Below are 14,992 nucleotides of genomic sequence, written 5' to 3' on the forward strand. Positions count from 1 at the left end.
TCAACACAAAACAGTACACAATCCCAGTAAAACACTCAAAACCATACCACCAAACCAAATCAAAAACAACAGATCCAAACCAAACCCACAATAATTCTCCAAAAACCAAACAAAACCCACAAACCAAAAACCTAGAAACAGTGATACTTAACCAATTGGGTACCTGAAATTCACGAAACCCTAGCTCCAGCCCCAATTCACATTGACCCCCAAATCAGCCAAACCCATGAAAAAGACGAACTGGGTAAGCCTCAAAGCGCCGGGAATCGAAGACCCAGAGCGGCGGAGATCGGATCGGAGACGAAAGTCGGAAACTTTAAATTGGGGGGAGTTGCAGAGAAATTTGAAAAGGGGGTGTGGGATTTTGGCGGGTAATTGGGGGGAAATCGGTGAAGGGCAAGAAGGAGAGACGGAGAGGAGAGAGAGATTGGAATTAGAGAAGGGCAGAAGAGGGAGTGTGTTTGAGGGTTGAGAAGGGAAATACAGGTCTGAGGGCTTTGTGAGAAAAAGGGGTATTTAGGTCATGCAATTTGGGGATTTCTCTGGTTGTTTACTTTTTTAGCCCCACGGTTTTTTTTGCCTAGTTTGGGTTTTTTTCCCTCTCCTCTTGCTTTTTGTATTGAGATGTGAGAGTGAGAGATGTATCCCACCAAGAGGAATAATGAGATTTTCGTTAGAAATACCTTTTTCTTTTTTGTTTATTTTATATACTAAGAGCGGCCCACCATCCGACGAAATACTGTCTGTGTATGGGGTAGAGATGATTAGTCTTCTTAATACAATGTTTTATGCGCTGGTCTCAAATTTAAGATTCGCACGAATCTAATATATAAGAAAAGTGAGTAAGTAGCTAGATTTTCTTTTAACTATTGTATTAAGTGGTTGTGAGCGGTATGGTTCAAGAGTTCCATGTGGTAGTTGATTGGATATGAATGTTTTAAGAATTGAGTTAGATGGGACACTCTTCTCATTGCATGTAAGATAACGTTTGAATGAAAAAGAAATATGCAAATTTATGTTTTTGTAGCTCGTGGTAGAACACTATACACTCATATTCAAGGTTAAAGTTCACGCAACCATTAGAAGTGGGGGTGTGCTCCTCAACCTTGGTTCGAACTCTGAAGTTGTCAAAGTGGCCAAACATAGTGATGCAAGTTATAGTTGAAGCATTTCATATGCACCGAATGATAAAAAGATTCTAATACATGATTTTCACGCTTTCATTAACACGTACAGATGGAATCAATCTGACTTCTCAATGAAACATACGAAAAGTTCTCTCATTCTATTAGGGCCTCAGTTAAGTAATCAAGCGAGTTAATACTTTATTCTCATTCATTGTCTTTCATAAATTAACGGGTCGTCGGTCGGACAAAGTTGGGCCTATTGGGCCTACTTCATTTGCCACAAAATGGCCCAATGAAGAAGAAGGGCCAACCAACCAACAGCAATTTTCCCGGGGAATCTTCGCTGGTATTGGAATGGCTGTCCATACCTATTTTCCATTACGCTTTATTTAGAGCCCTCACTTGCTCCAAATCGTTGTCGTTTTCTCTTATCAGCAGTCGACTTTTTGGCCTTGGTCGGCATTTATTTCAACTCCAACTTATGAATTTGTCTAAAATCCTATAAAATGTGAAAAGACAACGTGTATATGATGTTGTAAAGCTTCAACCTTTCGGTTGGCTGAAGCTTTCGTTGTTGTTGCTGCTGTTTTGTTTTGATCTTCATCTCCACCAAAGCCTCAATTATTGTTCCATCCATCTTCGTTTTTGTCATTAATTGTCTCAAATCACTCATCCCACTCCTTTTTCTGGGTTCCATGATCAGGTCAGTTTCTATTTTTGTCAAATTTTTTTTTTCCAATGCAATTTTATAATCTTTGATCGGTGTTTATGTTAATTGCTGAATTGGGTTTCTGGTTTGGATTGAATTATGTGTTTTGGTGGAGATTTGATCATCCAAAGTTGTGGAATTTGGATTCTGGTTTTGTTTTTGTTTTGTTGTGATCATATGCTGGCTCTCTTTCTTTTGTTGGATTTTTGTTTAGCTTCTTTGTCAGGGTTTATGGTTTATATGTGTGTAGTTTCTATGGCGTTGACCTTAAGGTGTTCTTGGGTTTATCAGATATTGTTTTGGTAGAAATGTTAAGGGGCTCAACGCATTAGTGTTCTATGAGAAATGGGGGTTGCATTTCTTGTAGAAGTGTTGCTTTTTGAGCTTCTGGTACAATGTGTAGATCAACTTTGATCGTGGATGTTGACTAATTATGTATGAACTTGGTTATGTAACTAATTCTCTGTTCTGTTTTTTGGCTGAGATGTTCTCATTCAGGAGAAGTTTAAGATCTTCGTTTTGTTGAGTTCTGTTTGTTGTTTGAGTTGTTCCTTTTTATCTCCAGTGTTATATCTTGTGATAATACACAACTTTCACATGCATCACTAGATTCTTACAATCAAGAATTTTGTTTCCTGTCCCAGGTTCAGTTGTGTATAGGGTTTAATAAAGTCGGGATAAGCTCTCCCGTCTGTGCCTCACAAAAAGATCCAGCAGGTTGCCTTCAAGCATATTTTCTCCTTTTGAATTTACTAAATCCTCTGGCACATGGCTGCCTTGGGGACAATGTCTGCTAATCCGCGCAAAGTTCCATGGGCTCAGGCATTGGTGTCAGCTAGTCTGGAGTGGTTACTGATTTTTATGCTGGTTATTGATGCCATATTCTCATATGTCATTACAAAGTTTGCTCATTACTGTGGATTGCAAACACCATGCCTCATGTGCTCCAGACTTGATCATGTCTTCGGCAATGAAAAACCAGGTTATTATCGGGACTTGATCTGCGGCAGTCATAAGTCAGAAATTTCATCCTTAGTTCTTTGCCGTGCTCACAACAAGCTTGTAGATGTTAATGGAATGTGTGAAAGTTGCCTATTCTCCTTTGCAACCATTAATAGATCCAATGCTGAGACATACAGATTATTGGTGGGCAAATTGGGTGAAGCTCCTAATTCTAAGGCTGATCATGAAATTGAGGACCCAATGCTTGGGGGTCAATATGTTTCCTTTTCCGGCACAGCTCCTTGCTCTTGTTGCAGTGACTCGCAGAGTTCTCAGGGGTATACTCATAAGTTGATTCACACTAAATTGTTTGGGTCTGAGGCTGAACTTGAACCCCTATCTGGTGCTATTAGACAAAACCATGAAGAACTGAGGAAGGCACAAGATAAATCATCTAGGCCAGTGAGAGCAACTCATTTGAGAGATAGTGGGGTTCATCCTTTATCTCATGTTGAGTACACAGAGCTCAAGGGTTCTTCTGACACTGAATCAGAAGTTCATTTTTCTGACGGGGAGGAGGCAAGTGCTCCAATTCATGAAAAGGGAAAAGGTGTTGAACCTCTTAGTGTTACTCAAGTTCTGATAGATCAAGTGTCCAAGACTATATTTTCGGCATCGGACATGAAATTAGATAATATGGAGTCCTATGGTAATACATCTGCTCATGTGAGAGATAGTAGGCTGCATGCTTTATCTCATGTAGGATACACAGAGCTTAAGGTTACTTCTGATACTGAATCAGAAGTGCATTTCTCTGATGATGATCATGCAGGTTCTCTGACTCATGATATGGATGGTCCCAAGGAAGATTCCTCTGCTCAAGCCATTGAGCCTCGCGTTAATACTCCAGTACTGACAGATCCAATATCTGTGGCCAGGCCTTCATTTTTGGCATCACAGGAACACATAGATCGTATGGAGTCCCAAGGTAGTATATCTGTAGCATCTGCAGTTGCTAATGGTGATTTGCATGCATTATCTGAACCAGTTCTTGAGAATGCCTCTCCTTCATCAAAGAGAAGCTGTGAGTGAAAACTCTTTCCTTGTTTTTGTATTGTCCTGTTTCATTAGATTTTGACCTCTACTATTGAACATTTTATTTAATTCTTTGTATGAAAAGCATATGCACAAAGCACCAATGTTGACAGTCTTTACTGTTGTCTCTGGTTGCAGTAGATGTTACAGGAACTCGTGAAATTGATCAAGGATGCATGGCAGAATCTGGGGAATCACATAAGGGAGGAGTCAGGCCACTTAAAACATCTGAAGCAGGTTTAGAAACAAACCCAGTTTCAAGTAACAGTGATCAGCAAATGGTGAATGTTTTAGATCTCGGTGATGCTTATAAGATCGTTGTTGGTAGTAAAGGAAGACAATTGTCTGGTGTACTTGCGGAACAATGGATTGGAAAGGACTCTTCAAGAGTTACTGAAGATTTGAAGCTCCTATTGTCACAATTGTCTGCCAATCGTGGGATTGAGCAATCAACAAACGAAATTATGAGTCCAAAAGTGTCTGTAAATAGTGGTGATTCGAAAACTGTTGGGATGCAGGCACTTCAACAGAGGATCTCACTTGAAAGAAACGAGTCTGGGTTGTCTATGGATGGGAGCACTGTCAGTGAAATTGAGGGTGAGAGTGTGCTTGATCGGTTAAAACGACAGGTTGAGTATGACAAGAAAATTTTGGCTTCTTTGTATAAGGAGTTGGAGGAAGAAAGAAGTGCTTCTGCGATTGCTTCAGATCAAGCAATGGCCATGATTACAAGGCTGCAAGAGGAGAAGGCGGCACTTCATATGGAAGCACTCCAGTGCGTAAGAATGATGGAAGAGCAAGCTGAGTATGATAATGAAGCATTGAGTAAGATAGATGACCTTCTTGCTGAGAAGGAGAAGGAAGTACAAGATCTAGAAGCAGAGCTAGAATTTTACAGGATTAAGTACCCAAATGAATCAATGCTAGAGTGTATGGGAGAGATAACTTCTGATATGCAGGCAAGGGATATTGTGGTTGATCATTCCGTATCTAGCAGTGTTGCTGAGAGTTATAAAAATATGGATGCTGGAAAGTCTTGTACAGACAGTAAAGTTGGAGGAGCAGGGATGCTTCTTAGTGATGAAAAAACTGGTAGTTTGAAGACCTCACTGAAGGATTTTGAAGTCGAGAAGAAACAAATCTTGCAATGCTTAGAGAAGTTGAAGAAGACACTTTCTTTGTTCTCTAGTAATGTGGTACAGACAGATTCATCTAAAGGAAATTCTTCTGAAAACGAAGGAGATGAAGCTGGGAAGTTGCAGAGTTGTGAATGGGGCTCTCAAGATAAAGAAGAATATGATTTGTCCATTCAACTGGAAGTGCCTGCGCCGTCAGGACATAGTTCACCACAAGGGAATCCCCAACTCTGTCAAGCGACTGATTTAGCATCTCTAGGGGTTCTAGCTTCCAATCTGAATAAGAGATTGAAAGCACTCGAGGCAGTCCTAGAATTTCTTGAACAAGCAATTAATTCTCTCAAATATGGTGAAGAGGGACTTAAGTTCATTCAGGAGATAGCTTCTCACCTTGTGGAACTACGGAAGATTGGGATTAGTAAAAGATCAGACTTCAGCTTGAAAACGTAAAAACGTCACAAATGTAAGTTCTATAATCAGCATCCTACTCATGCCTGCATATTTGCATCTTATTCTTTCATCATATAAAGATTTTTCCCATCCTTGATATGTGAATTGCTCGATGTCAGATGCATACCAGAAGGCAGATGGGTGGCTTTATACCAAGTCAGAGGCATGCATAATGTGTATCCAACGTGTACAGCAGCACTAGCTTTATTTTCTCTCAACACAAAGAATATATAGGATTTGACAGTACAGCAGTTTTGGTCATTTTCTCTCTTCGATTCCCAGCCTTTTTTTCCTTCTGGGTTTTGACATATTTTGGCGTTCTTTTTGGGAGTTTCATTTATTTTTCCATTTTAATCTTTTTGGCATATTTGGTTTGCGGAGTGGATGAGTGGTTGCATTGTATTACATTAACAGGTGTGATAATTGAGTGTAAACTGTAAAGTATACAGCTTTGGGGAGCAATAAAAGAAGATCAATATCATTTTGTTGAATCTGAGAATGATTTTGTTTGGTTGAGCTCAGTTTCCGTCCGTGTAAATTTCAACTAATTATTCTTTTCGTAAAATTCGTTTTCGCTTATCATCTCTTTCATTTGCTACAAAGAGCAAGCTATGATTATGTTCTTGTGAAACCTCACGAATCCTTGTAGGGTGTGACAATGATTGTCACTTATGTTACCTTCTCATGAAGTGAAGTTATAATTGTAAGTTGTACTTGATACATTTCTCATGTTCTTCAGGTAACCATTTTCGTATGATTGCTCCCCAAGCTCCAACCAATTTCGATTTTTCGGATTCTGAACACTTTCGTTAGTCAGTAGTCTCTCTCAGAGGACGAAAAATAGTTCAAACTTCAAACAATGGAACAGATGGTTCAGTAAAGCTCTCAGAAACGTCAATTAGGTAACTTCTCCAAGTATATTTCTGATCTTAATGAGCAAAAATAAGTTTTACAATAATAATAATAATAATAATAAGACTCGATCTTTATTTTCGTTCTGTTATTGTTATACGGTCTCTATCATAAACCCTTCTTTCTTAGAGTTTAAAGTGAATGGAAAAAAAGACACGAATACAGTGACCAGAATCAATGATACAGAAAGAGAAATGAAGATTAATATCGATAATGGCATTCATGGAACAGTTGGATCACAAAGCACAGAATGGTTGAAGATCCCAAAGAGCTTCATTTGCATCATGAATTGTGTCCATATACTCTTGCACACCATTCATAGCATACAATGAAGCTGATATCTGTCTTTCGACTTTCATCCTTTCGAATTCCAACAAGTCATCCGAATCACCACCTTCATCAACTGAAGTTAATTCGGTCGACAAAGCAGCTTCATCTTTTGGTGTCTCAAACATTTGTTGAGCAAATGAGAATCCATCACCCCAAGAAAGATTGGATTGGTAAGAGGAAGAAGAAGTAGTACTAGTACTCAACTGATCAAAAGGGTGCTGATGGCAGTTGCTTAAGTCTGGTTTGTATACATCAGAAAATTGATGATTTGACGACTCTTGATTCGATACCTCACTGGAAACACAACTCTTGCTAGTGGAACTAGTACTAGTACTAGTGCTGCTGGTACTTTTAGCTGTTGGGGGATGAGAGGCAGTACTAGAAGTAGTACTACTAGTCCTTTGGATTTGTTGTTTACAATTGGGTCCTGGCTTCTTGGTGTTGAGGAGATTTTGGATTCGAGAAGCAAGAGGGGAATCCAAAGAGACATGAGTGATGAAGTTGGTCCTAGTGTTGTTGCCACGAAGAAGGCAAGCAGCTTCATCGTAAGCTCGAGCAGCCTCTTCAGCAGTTTCAAAGGTTCCAAGCCACATCCTGATCTTTTGTGTTGTGTCTTTGATCTCAGCTACCCATCTCCCTGAAGGTCTTTGTCTCACCCCAACAAACTTGTTAATGTTGTTGCTTCTATTTTTGCCTCCCTTCAACTTATTGCCTTTCCTGCTTATTGGAATGCCTGAAGCTCTATGTGTTTGAGCCCCCGCTGGAAATGAAATCTGTTTCTGCTGCTGGAACTGAAACTCCATTACTATTGGAAGTTCAATACTTGAGGAAGAAGGTATTGATGAATTAAGGAAGGAATCTAGGGAGCGAGGAAGCTAGGAAAGAAGGGATTGTACTTGAAGAAAATGAACTGCAAACAAGTTTGTATTAATCGGCTTAGCTAGAATCTGAACTGTAGTGGAGAGCTCGTCTGCATCTCCTTGTTTTGGTTGACGAGGAAGTATATATTTGCAAGGTACGTTTTCTGAGTTTTCTATATGCCAAGTCTTGTTCTCTTCTGTTTGTTTGTTTCCTACGCTATATAAATATTAATGCAGCAAAATTTTCTAACAGTCATCCAATTCCCTTTTGGAGGTTCAGCAAATTACCAATAAGTCATGCATTACTATGAGTTCTTAATCATTCAGGAGGGATATTAAGGGCATTAAGCCATAGTTAAACAAAGAGGGTCTTGGTAGGGGGTTGTCCCCTTCCTCTCCGGCCAAGTCAAGTCCTTGACAAAACCCTAGTGAAGGCACGAATGGCTGCCACTTGGAGGCACCAGACTGATCTTCAAGTTTGAAGTGAGAACAAGTCCTCATATCCTCATGGACAAAGAGAGAGAGATAAGAGTACAGCAATATTATATGGGGCTGATCCTCCGATCCTTACATCACCAGACAGAGCTTAATTAGTTGTTTGTATTTGCAGATTCTTTCTTGTTGGGATTTTTCTATTGCTATGAGAGTATGAGGTTATGATGATGGTGGATCATCGTCATCATGTCCTCTAGGAGAGAATCATAGAGCTGTTGTGAACTTCTTTTGGAGTTCATCTTATATGCTCTTGCCATTCTTGTCATGCATGCCTAGATTATCTAGGCTAAGAATTAACCAAGACATTGGAGTTACAGTTACCTCATCTCAAACTTTCACACATCTCTGCTAATCATGAACTATAACCCTATAAGCCTAAACGGGTGAACTTTTTCATTACAAGAGCAAATGATATCAGTGAAAACCTGAATTTAAAAAACAGATTGATCAAGAATGATGATCATGATGTTCTTAACAGAGACCAATGCTGTTGGACGATCCAATTGGATTGTCGTGAGCATGACCAATTGTGAGAACTATTAATTTTAAGGAAAATGTATATGAGAATCGAAAACTTCCATGCTATACAAACATCGACTTTTAGCTGAGTAGATCCCCTGCTACTCTGCTAGCCTCTTGGGGTTTTGTTGGTGTACCTGTTGTTCTCTTTCAGAAAAAGAAAGGCTAAAGGTGCCAATCGATATATGAAAGGATTTGCAGCTAGAAGTAGCTTGTACGTTGTTGATTCAATATAAACACACGGGCAGGCAATTTGTACATTAGATTATAAAGCAGGATTTTCTATGGTTCCATCATATATATTTAGTTCCTTCCTCAAAAAACTTGTTACACTGTGTAAATGAATTTAAATTATGTTTAAGTATTATTCTATTAAGCTTCTTTAGTGAGTTACGCTTCACCATAGCCATTTTAGTGACTCTCGTGGTGTTCAAATTTATGGTTTAGGCTATATTTGGTTGCCGCATATTTCAATGACTCTCCTACATTTGGTTGTCACACTAGACTATTTTTCTGGTGGTTTACACTAGCTTGTTTTATCTTAATCGAAGATGTAAACAAAAATCTAATAAGCACTTTATAAGTCTATTACTTAGCGTCTTAGCATTATGCTATTATTGCCCTTCATAACGTAGGACATGTGACCATTCACCATTGTACATGTTTACCGATCTTCTATTACTGATCCTCCAAGCACGGGCGGAGCCATTTGAGGACCAACTTTCTGGGTGACGTGTGATTTCTAACTAAGAGGGCAATAACGATTGATGGCATCTCTAAAATATTTGGTAATTACTTTTTTTTTTTAAAGGATTTGGAACCCAACCTAGCTGGAAGGCCCAACTCCACGCCCGGATTTTATTTAAATAACTATAAAAATTACAATGTCTGAAAGTAAAAATACATGACAGAACATATAAAAAGAGAAATATTGGCTAAAATATAGCATTATTCATCTCCATTTTCATAACTAATATTAGTTTTGTTAGAACAATGAAGCTTTAGTTTGGTACATGATTCAATTAAATTACTCAGTCATCTCTTAGAATAAACTTAAAAACAAAATTTAGTTAAAATAAACTTGTAATGAAGACATGTCAATTAAATTTCTCGTTCGTCTTCTAAAATGGGAGGGGAAATAAGTATCGATCTATATCTTAATGTACACCGAAAATTATATTCGATTTAATATATGAATAAAATTTTGATTTTTTTTTTACTGTATATCAGCCGGCACCCCTAAACGTAAATTTCTAGCTCCGCTCCTGACTACAAGTTTCTTGTTGTGCGTCGATATGTGGATTTATGGTTTCCTACAACATCTCATTTTCAATTCAAGCCTAAGCCAATCATCCCCTTTCATCGGATTGCATTAGGGCCTGTATCATTTTATCTATCATAATGGCATGTTATGCTTCTTGGGTAGCTAGATATAAGCACAATCAAAATAACAATAACGTGACTTGAGAAACTTGTTATAGAAGTACTCATTCAAATAAGAAGGTAAAAAAATTGCTTATCACTTGCATTGTATGATTATACATTTCATCAAAATATATAGTACGTTTAACTGTTTAAGAGAGACCAATCCGAACACACCCTTATTAATGGATCCACTAAGACGACTCACATTGTTGGCCGGTGCATATACGAGCGTGTCTAAGCTGCTATCTCCAATGTCAAATATGCAGCTTCACGGTGGCATATATATTATGGCACCTCTTTTGGAAAAGGAAGGCCAAAGTGACAAACGACGTATGTGAAAACCTAGCGCAGCAGATTAAGCATACACGGATCAAAAGGAGCTAGCATGAAGTTTTGGGAGGGCAATGACTTTTACTTGGTCTTGTTTTGCTTTACTCATTTGTGTAACAGTCTTCTTATGAACGTTTACTTTCGATGCCAAATCTGTGAACTTTTGAAGCCGAAACTAAAAGCCAGCTAGTCAACCCACGGTTAATTGACTTTGTCAAATGGGATATGTACTTTGGAGCTGGAATAATAGGCAAAGTATAGAGATTTAGGGTTTGTAAGGTCGATCACTACAATGGGTCCAAGATATAGGTTGGTCGAGGCGTCGAGTTTGCTTAGTGAAACTTTGCTTCTGCAGCTTATGCTTTCACCAGTACATTCCTACAATATTGTTGAACTTTTCTTGCATCTAAAAAATGGAGGAAGACCTAGAGTAAACTACGGTTTGGAATATTGAATTTCTTAGTACTTTCTCCCATGCAACTTCACTGATGATTCATTCTTTTACTTTCTCTGCAAGAACCATTTCTTATTAAAGATGGCCAAATTTAGAATTGTTTCGCAATCTAAATAACATAGACAATTTCAATCACACACAAAGACCTAAAGAATGAATGATTTTGATAGTTGATGAGTTACATAATAAAATGCGGACGTACTTACGTGCCCTCTTCGACTTGTATGATTATATGGTATAACACTAATTCTAGATCAACTCCTACACTCTAGCTTAGTGAATTTCTTGGTAGTTTAATCATCAGTTCCTCGCTTATATCAGACTTAATTAAGAGTCTAACTATATATACCATATTGCATGACAGAGAAGCATAGTGTACAGTATTATATACTTCAATCTTAAGGCTTAATTAGACGCTTTTGAGTTTTGAGACCCATTCTAGGCTTTGAAATGGTGAAATGTACGTTGTTCTAGAGCTTCAGTCAATGTTTAGCGACTCAATATTTCAATTTATGCATATCCCTATCCTTTCTCTAAGTTCTTTTAGTCCAAAAAAAAATGAGGAAAAATTCAGCTTGAGCCCCCAAAAATATTAATCTAGGAATTCAAAACCCAGGGAACTATGTAAGAGCATGTCACATATGAAATTCCACCAAGTTTGACACCATGACACACTCGACCAATTGAAGTTTGATTCGTGTATAATATATACATATGGACTTATTCAAGCTAAGGAACCCTCGTTTTTGATTTAGACTCTCCCTCTCTAAATTCAAACTTCAAAAACGCGGCTCTGAGTCAACCAACCAGACACTAAACTAAACTCCAATCAACCCTAATAATCCATAAACTATTCTGCATGATCTGTAAACTATATATATACACATCCCTCTCCTTCCATTAATGCCATCTCTGATCATTCTCAATTATAAACACAAAACATTTACGTTCATTTCAATCCTGCTCGATCAAATGGGGTTTGTTCAGAACAAGCAGTGCTACAGAGTTGCTTTCGTCTTCGCAGTTTTATGTGTGTCTGGTTTTCGAGAAGCTTTGGCAATGAGGCCTCTGGAAGGAGATCACTGGCTGAAGAACAATGACTCTCAGCTTCATTTTCAGTCGCTGAAAGGCAACGTTCCGACCGGCCGTGGTAATCCATGCACGAATTTACCTAAACACGGCAACGGCCGCTGCACAATGGAAATGGACGTTGCCACCGCCGGCGACGTTGCTCATGCACCGGCCGCTTACGAGGCCTTTCCCGGCGTTGTTGTTAGTTTCGGGGCAGCAACTTCTGTTTCCGATGACAGTAAAAAGCAAGTCTAGCAATAACCCACTTACCAATTACCAAGTTAAGCTCTTGATGATCGATCATCTGAGGATTTTGATGGTTGATTATAACAAGCTAGATATATAGGTGTGTGTATATAGCTGAATTCAGCTATAAAAGAAGAGTTTCGGTTGTGATTGGAATTGTGTTCTTCAGCGTAAGTTATGTATATTTGTTTATTCTTTAGCTTTGGGAGCAATTCATGCACCATGTAGAAGCTCAAGCGCATGCATGTGGTTGTGAAACCGACGAAAGAGTTGATCGGAGATAACTAGTAGTTTTCTCCTCAAAAAAAAGAAGAAAAAAGTTAACTAGTAGTTTAGCTAGTCTGAATGTAACTAATTGAATTTTTATAATTTATACATGTGATTTTGATTTTCAAGTTTTCTTGGTTTGGAAATGAATTCATCGCTCTTTGATTTTCAAGTTTTCTTGGTTTGGAAATGAATTCATCGCTCTAAGTTTAGAATTTAGTTGTGAGTTAAGATTTTAACATTTTGAACTACACTACAAAGATTGATTATCTATTCTTGTTCTCATCTATTCATAATATTATGTGCATATTGTGTGCGGGATTGTCTACGGTACTGAGATGTATACCATACATCCATTTTACCGGCCTCTAATTGAACAAAAGTGACAACTGACAAGTTAAACGAGTAAAATTTATAACATTGACAACAAAATTACTACATTTATTTTACACATTTATATATAAATGAACCAAGTTACTACAACGACAATAAGTTGTTCATAAACTTATAAATTGTCTTAAGTTGAGTAATTACCTCTAATAGAACAAAAATTACCCAAGTAATGACTATTTTTACCAAAACGACAACAAATTTGTTATCATATTGATAAATGTAGGTATCACAAACAGGTAGGTACCCTAGAAAATTTTATTGTGTGCTACTAGCTATTTAGATGTGGACAATATGACTCAGTTATGTTACTTTTACCATAACTAACCATTCACAAAAATTGAGAACTTTGATTTCCTTGTAACGCAAATTGCTATGAGATTTTGGTCCTTAATATGACAAATATGGTTTAGAGGATATTTTCGTAAGATATTCAATTATTTCTTAGAACTTCAATAGCTAGCTTTCCTACGACTTGAATTTTTGTTATTTAAAATTTGGTTGTTTTGCTCTAATAGATTTCTTATTCTAAAACAAGATAGCAAGAGAAAACAAAAATTCCTAAGTTTACCGAAAACTCTTAACATAAGGAAGGATTTAGGGAAGAATGATATGTAATATGTAAAAGAGGAAATGGTAGTGCTAGAGGGCCTTAATAAGGCTAAAAATTTGTAGCCTTAATCCTATGTGTCATGCCTAGTAAGTAAATAAAAATACTTATTTCTTATTCCACATAATATATCTTGCCAAATCATAATAAGATTGTATTACCAATTTTACCATTTCTATTTCCTTTTAGATTTTAAGAGGGTAAATCAATGATATTAATGAACTTTAACAAATATTACGTATTAATAACAACCTTTAATTATGTATAAATCTAAGGAATGTTTCTTATATATTGAATGTTTCTTATCAAATAAACGCTAAACTCTAACCCTAGTTCGTCCAAAAACACTAATATAAATTCGGATTATAATAATTATTTAAAATTATCTATAATTCGTCGGACAAAAAAATTTATATACAAATAATTCCTCTAAATGATTTACATACAGATTATTGTTTTAATTCGTCCAACAAAATTATATAATATACTCTTTGTAAATATTATAATATATGATGAATGATTAATGGTAGAGACAAAGAGATAGCAAGAGAATCATCATCTTATTCATTGATAGGAGCCCTTTATATAGGGAATTACATAATACCAATATGGTAAGGATATGAATACATAGATCTAGTCTAACCACATATCCTATTGGCATAAGGCCAAGGCACACATAGAGAATATCCTAGAACACTCCCCCTTGTGCCGCGCGCTGATATACCGATGGTGCTGATCTGTTGCCTCGTCAAAAACCTCGTCAAGTCACAAAAACCCTGTGGGAGAAAAACTGAACCTTGATCGTAGGAGAAAAAGAGTACAACGCACCCTTCACATTTGATAGTGACATGTATGTATGTGCTAGACTCCCCCTGAAGTTCGCACCTCCCCCTGATCTTTACATCAATCATAGGGCTCTTCCTGATTCTTACTAATCACGGAAGTTTCAAAAACTTAGCATGTCAATGCTCTTTAACATGTCTTCAAATGTGGCATTAGACAATGATTAACTAAATCATGCCGTATTGTCCTCAAATGATCTTTTACACTTAGATCTTTGAGGAGAAAGTCGCTTGTGAACTCAAAACATAAGTTCGTGCAGGAAATCAGATTTCCGCGCAGCATGACCTTCAATTACTAGAACAGTCGTAACTTCCTCTAGGAAATACATATGAACGAACCGTAAACGGTTTTGGAAACTAGACTCATTTAGCTTTCCAACCGTATATTACACACATTCTGGTTCATCAGGAGCTGTTCACAAAGTCCCGTCGAAGTTGACTGTTTTGCCAAAATCAGATTCTCGGACAGATTCGTCCTACTTTACGAAAACGGCCATAACTCACTCAATATGATAGGTATGATCAAATGGTTGGTGTCTCTGGAAAGTAGACACATAGACCTTTCCAATGGTACCAATTTTACCATATTCCAGTGAGTGAGGTTTCCTGTAAGTCCCGTGGAGCTTGACCTACGAAACTTGGCACATTCTGATTTCGCTATTGATGTATCTTTCTTATGTAGGGATAGAATAAGCCTAAACCTTTCATACCATTAAGTATTGAAAAAGGAGTTATTGCCATTACATTGGCATTGCGTGGGCGCATAGCTACACTTAGCTTTA

General features: G+C 37.6%; 2 protein-coding genes across 2 annotated transcripts; one reads left to right on the forward strand and one right to left on the reverse strand.

Annotated features, from left to right (window-relative positions):
* The first annotated feature begins 1,746 nt into the window (after positions 1–1,746).
* On the forward strand, positions 1,747–6,020 carry LOC101309555. Its single transcript, XM_004302020.1, has 4 exons — positions 1,747–1,830; positions 2,481–3,862; positions 4,012–5,472; positions 5,579–6,020. Exons 2-3 carry the CDS (start codon positions 2,605–2,607, stop codon positions 5,457–5,459), a joined length of 2,706 nt encoding a protein of 901 aa, XP_004302068.1. The 5' UTR covers positions 1,747–1,830; positions 2,481–2,604; the 3' UTR covers positions 5,460–5,472; positions 5,579–6,020.
* Positions 6,021–6,607: 587 nt separating this feature from the next.
* LOC101313822 (ethylene-responsive transcription factor RAP2-11-like) lies at positions 6,608–7,671 on the reverse strand. The gene has a single exon (XM_004304711.1). It carries the CDS (start codon positions 7,502–7,504, stop codon positions 6,608–6,610), a length of 897 nt encoding a protein of 298 aa, XP_004304759.1. The 5' UTR covers positions 7,505–7,671.
* Positions 7,672–14,992: the final 7,321 nt, after the last annotated feature.

Source organism: Fragaria vesca, linkage group LG6 (genome assembly GCF_000184155.1).
Source record: "Fragaria vesca subsp. vesca linkage group LG6, FraVesHawaii_1.0, whole genome shotgun sequence".
Taxonomy (NCBI): domain Eukaryota; kingdom Viridiplantae; phylum Streptophyta; class Magnoliopsida; order Rosales; family Rosaceae; genus Fragaria; species Fragaria vesca.